This window comes from Triticum dicoccoides, chromosome 5A, assembly GCF_002162155.2.
Source record: "Triticum dicoccoides isolate Atlit2015 ecotype Zavitan chromosome 5A, WEW_v2.0, whole genome shotgun sequence".
NCBI lineage: Eukaryota > Viridiplantae > Streptophyta > Magnoliopsida > Poales > Poaceae > Triticum > Triticum dicoccoides.
Window position 1 is genome coordinate 685,844,062 of NC_041388.1, and position 3,459 is coordinate 685,847,520.

The 3,459-nt window shown below is 40.3% G+C and overlaps 1 protein-coding gene across 1 annotated transcript in view; it reads left to right on the forward strand.

Moving 5' to 3' along the window:
- Positions 1-304: 304 nt before the first annotated feature.
- The window catches only part of LOC119304151 (phenylacetaldehyde reductase-like), a 4,532-nt gene continuing 1,377 nt past the window's right edge, over positions 305-3,459 (forward strand). Inside the window, exons 1-4 of the mRNA XM_037581318.1 lie at positions 305-543; positions 1,127-1,296; positions 1,449-1,637; positions 2,770-2,932. Of these exons, the coding sequence (XP_037437215.1) occupies positions 381-543; positions 1,127-1,296; positions 1,449-1,637; positions 2,770-2,932 (685 nt within the window). The 5' untranslated portion in view covers positions 305-380. The remainder of the gene's footprint in view (positions 544-1,126; positions 1,297-1,448; positions 1,638-2,769; positions 2,933-3,459) is intronic.

The window sequence follows — 3,459 nt, forward strand, 5'->3', positions numbered from 1 at the left end:
CCGCGTGTGATCCGCCGGTTTGAGCGGTTTTCATATATTTCTGGTATTGTAGATGTTGATATTGTCTAATATATATTTGGTTAAACTTTACAAAGATTAATCGAACACAAATTTTAATACGCAGAGTAAGAAGGACCGAAGGGAGTATTCTTTACTATAAATATATCATGGCGCTGATTTAAAAAAAAGGAAAAAACCATCTTACTTCGGATGAGGCTGGCCCGGCTCGCGTTCAGGATTTCGAGCGAGTGGTTGCTGCTGCTGCTGGAGCATCTCTGCCGTCGTTTTCAGCTAAACTGTTGCGTGGACATGGATGGCGCTTGCTTGGCACCAACAAAGACCTCCTCCTGGAGGTAAGGTACTCCCAAAGAGACTTGGCCATGGCAGAGAAGCAGCAACAAGGATCGAACGTGGAGGAGGGGAGCTCCACGGCTGCGGGGAAGGTCGTCTGCGTCACCGGCGCCTCTGGGTATATCGCGTCCTGGATCGTCAAGCTCCTTCTCGATCGCGGCTACACCGTCCACGGCACCGTCCGGGACACCGGTGAGTCAAGTCTGGAGCATCTATCTATCTGTCCATTCATTCGTTGGAAAATCTATCCTCCCACGTGCCCACACTTGCTCTCCCACGGTCGTACCTGTTTTTGCTAAAATATTTGCTAAACTTACGGTAAGATCAGAGATCCAACTCTGATCCTGAGCTCAGATGCTTTCTATAAACAGTAAATTCGAATAGAATATTAAAAGATTTCTAAGAAATAGTAAGAAAAGAGAATCAAAGAGGAGAGACTCTGCTACGTGCTTGCAACTTTTCGTGCTTAGATGACCTCCAACGATCTCTGAGTTTTTGTTTTTGTACCGCTCTGAGCTCCACAGATGTCACATCTAGAACAATCTCTTCTCTTTCATGCGTAAAAAATTCAGATTTTCAAATTGTTTTTCTCAATTTACCGTTCACGTGGGTGCAAATGCACCAGAGCACCAAAACGCCGCTCTCCAGGAAGGTAGGGGCGACACACATGGACAAGCTAGCTAGCTATATGTAGTCGTAGTGACGGTAGCAGGGATGAATTAACAGTCATATGCATTGCAGTCTACTAATATGATCTATCCATCATTTTTTCCAGCTGACCCAAATAAAACATTGCACCTGCGTGCTCTTGATGGAGCAAACGATAGGCTGCAGCTGTTCAATGCAAACTTGTTAGAAGAAGGCTCTTTCGACGCTGCCATTGACGGTTGCGAGTGCGTCTTCCATGCGGCTTCTCCAGTTTTCTTCACTATCAAGGATCCCAAGGTTAATTACTAATGTGATTTTTCTTTGCATAATTAATAAACATATATCTCCGAGCTGATCCAAAGATACATTCATACAGACAATCACGTATCACTTCATTTCCCTCTGAACAGTCATTTTCACTAAGCATATATGTATATAATAAATATCAGGCTGAGTTACTTGATTCAGCGGTCAGTGGGACACTTAACGTGCTGCGTTCCTGCAAGAAAGCTTCTGTCAAAAGAGTGGTCATAACATCGTCCATGGCTGCTGTTACCTTTAACGGGAGACCAAGGACCCCTGATGTAATTGTTGACGAGACATGGTTTTCAGTTTCAGAGCTATGTGAAAAGCACCAGGTAATTACACGCCTTTATTAATTGTCCCAAAACTATTCGTGGTCTTGGTAATTCACTGCCAACTGATCTTGTGCTGCTAGTATTTATGTCAGAGATCCATGTGGTTTCTTTTCTCCATAAAGGACGTTTTTATTTACTCTAACATCGTATCAAGATGATATAGTCAATACGAGTTCACACCCAGATTTTGCAGAAAGATGCACAACCGACACAACACACACGGTAACATACAACAAAATGGGTATAAAGCCTGCCGGAGCACCCATTGATAGACTGCAAAGCCATCCATGTAGGGTAAAAATTGTTCTCGGACATCTTTCTCCCAACGCGCACAGGCCACCTAAACAGTTTGAATAATAGATAATGCCCAGAGCCAATGTGTGCACATGTACTCGTAGGTAACTTGCAATGGAAACGAGGACTTTTTTGGGTTAAAATCCACATCATTTCTAGCCAGAGTGAACAAAGTAAAGCTGCAACCCCTCACTTGGACAAGGCTACAATGTTGCTATTAAGGCCACATAGCCAAGTGTCAAACATATTCGAGACAGTATGAGTGGATAAAAGTTAGAGATCACCTGAATGATTGGTCATGTAGCATGACCAAACATGCACTGAAGAAAGATATGTCTAATTGTTTCTTTTTATGACAGTCTTACATGGTTAAGTAACATTTATATTATTATTCTTGTGAAAAAGAATATTTATATAGTTGCTACCATCACTACTAAGCAACTGCAGTTGCGAAACAGCCTATGCACGGGTCCATTGGAGACATGTCAAACTCTTTGTGCAGAATATATACAACAATGTAATCAAATGAACGTTCCTATGGATACTTGTTCACTTCACTACGAATCCCACGCCTGCACTTATCAACATGAGCATATCATTTTAAATCGGGATAAGCATTTGATTTCTTTTATTGAACATGCAAGTTTAGTTAGTTGTGATTTTTGCCTTGTAGAAGAGATTTCGTGCTCTTGTCAATCTTGCTTGACAAAGTGGAGATGATACTCAAGTTTCTTGCTTTGCTTCATTTCATCTTCATTTATTTATATTTGGAATATGTACATGGACCATATATAAGAGTTATCACTAAAAAGAATTCCTCAACTTTGTTCTCCTTCAGCAATGGTATGTCTTGTCCAAGACCCTTGCAGAGGAGGCTGCGTGGAAGTTCTCTAAAGATAATGAACTTGAAATAGTTGTAATGCACCCAACAATGGTCATCGGTCCCCTGCTGCAGCCTACACTGAATGCTAGTGTTGAAGTAATCTTAAATCTAATCAATGGTATGTGGTTTGGCCCATTTTTTGTGTTATTTTCAAAATAAAACACCAACAACTAATCTAGTGGTAACACAAACAAGATAAAATGCATTTAACGCATATTTCCAAAATAAAGCTGCCATGTATTATGTCATGTTAATCTTATTAACTTTTTATGGGGAATCTTTTAAGCACTCCGAATACGGGAAATACATTCAATCTGTTTTGATTATGGTAGTCTCTTTTTTCTCAAGTTTATTTGAGAACTATAAAAGCACATTAATGGTTTATTTATGTAGAAATTTTATGATGGTAACGGTTGAGATTGATCTAGTATTGCTCTTACCCCTGGAGGTAAGAGGGCCATCTTAAAACTATTGGTAAGCTTTTGTTGATTTTCTCAGAGCTGCCACAGTGGAGTGCCATAGGAGAGTATCATGCAATGCCAACTAGTAGGCATTTAACTGACATGAGATAACATTAAATGAAGCGCATAATCCAAGAAATGGATTATACAAAATAGTAAATAATGCTGTCTATTTTTTTTAAAT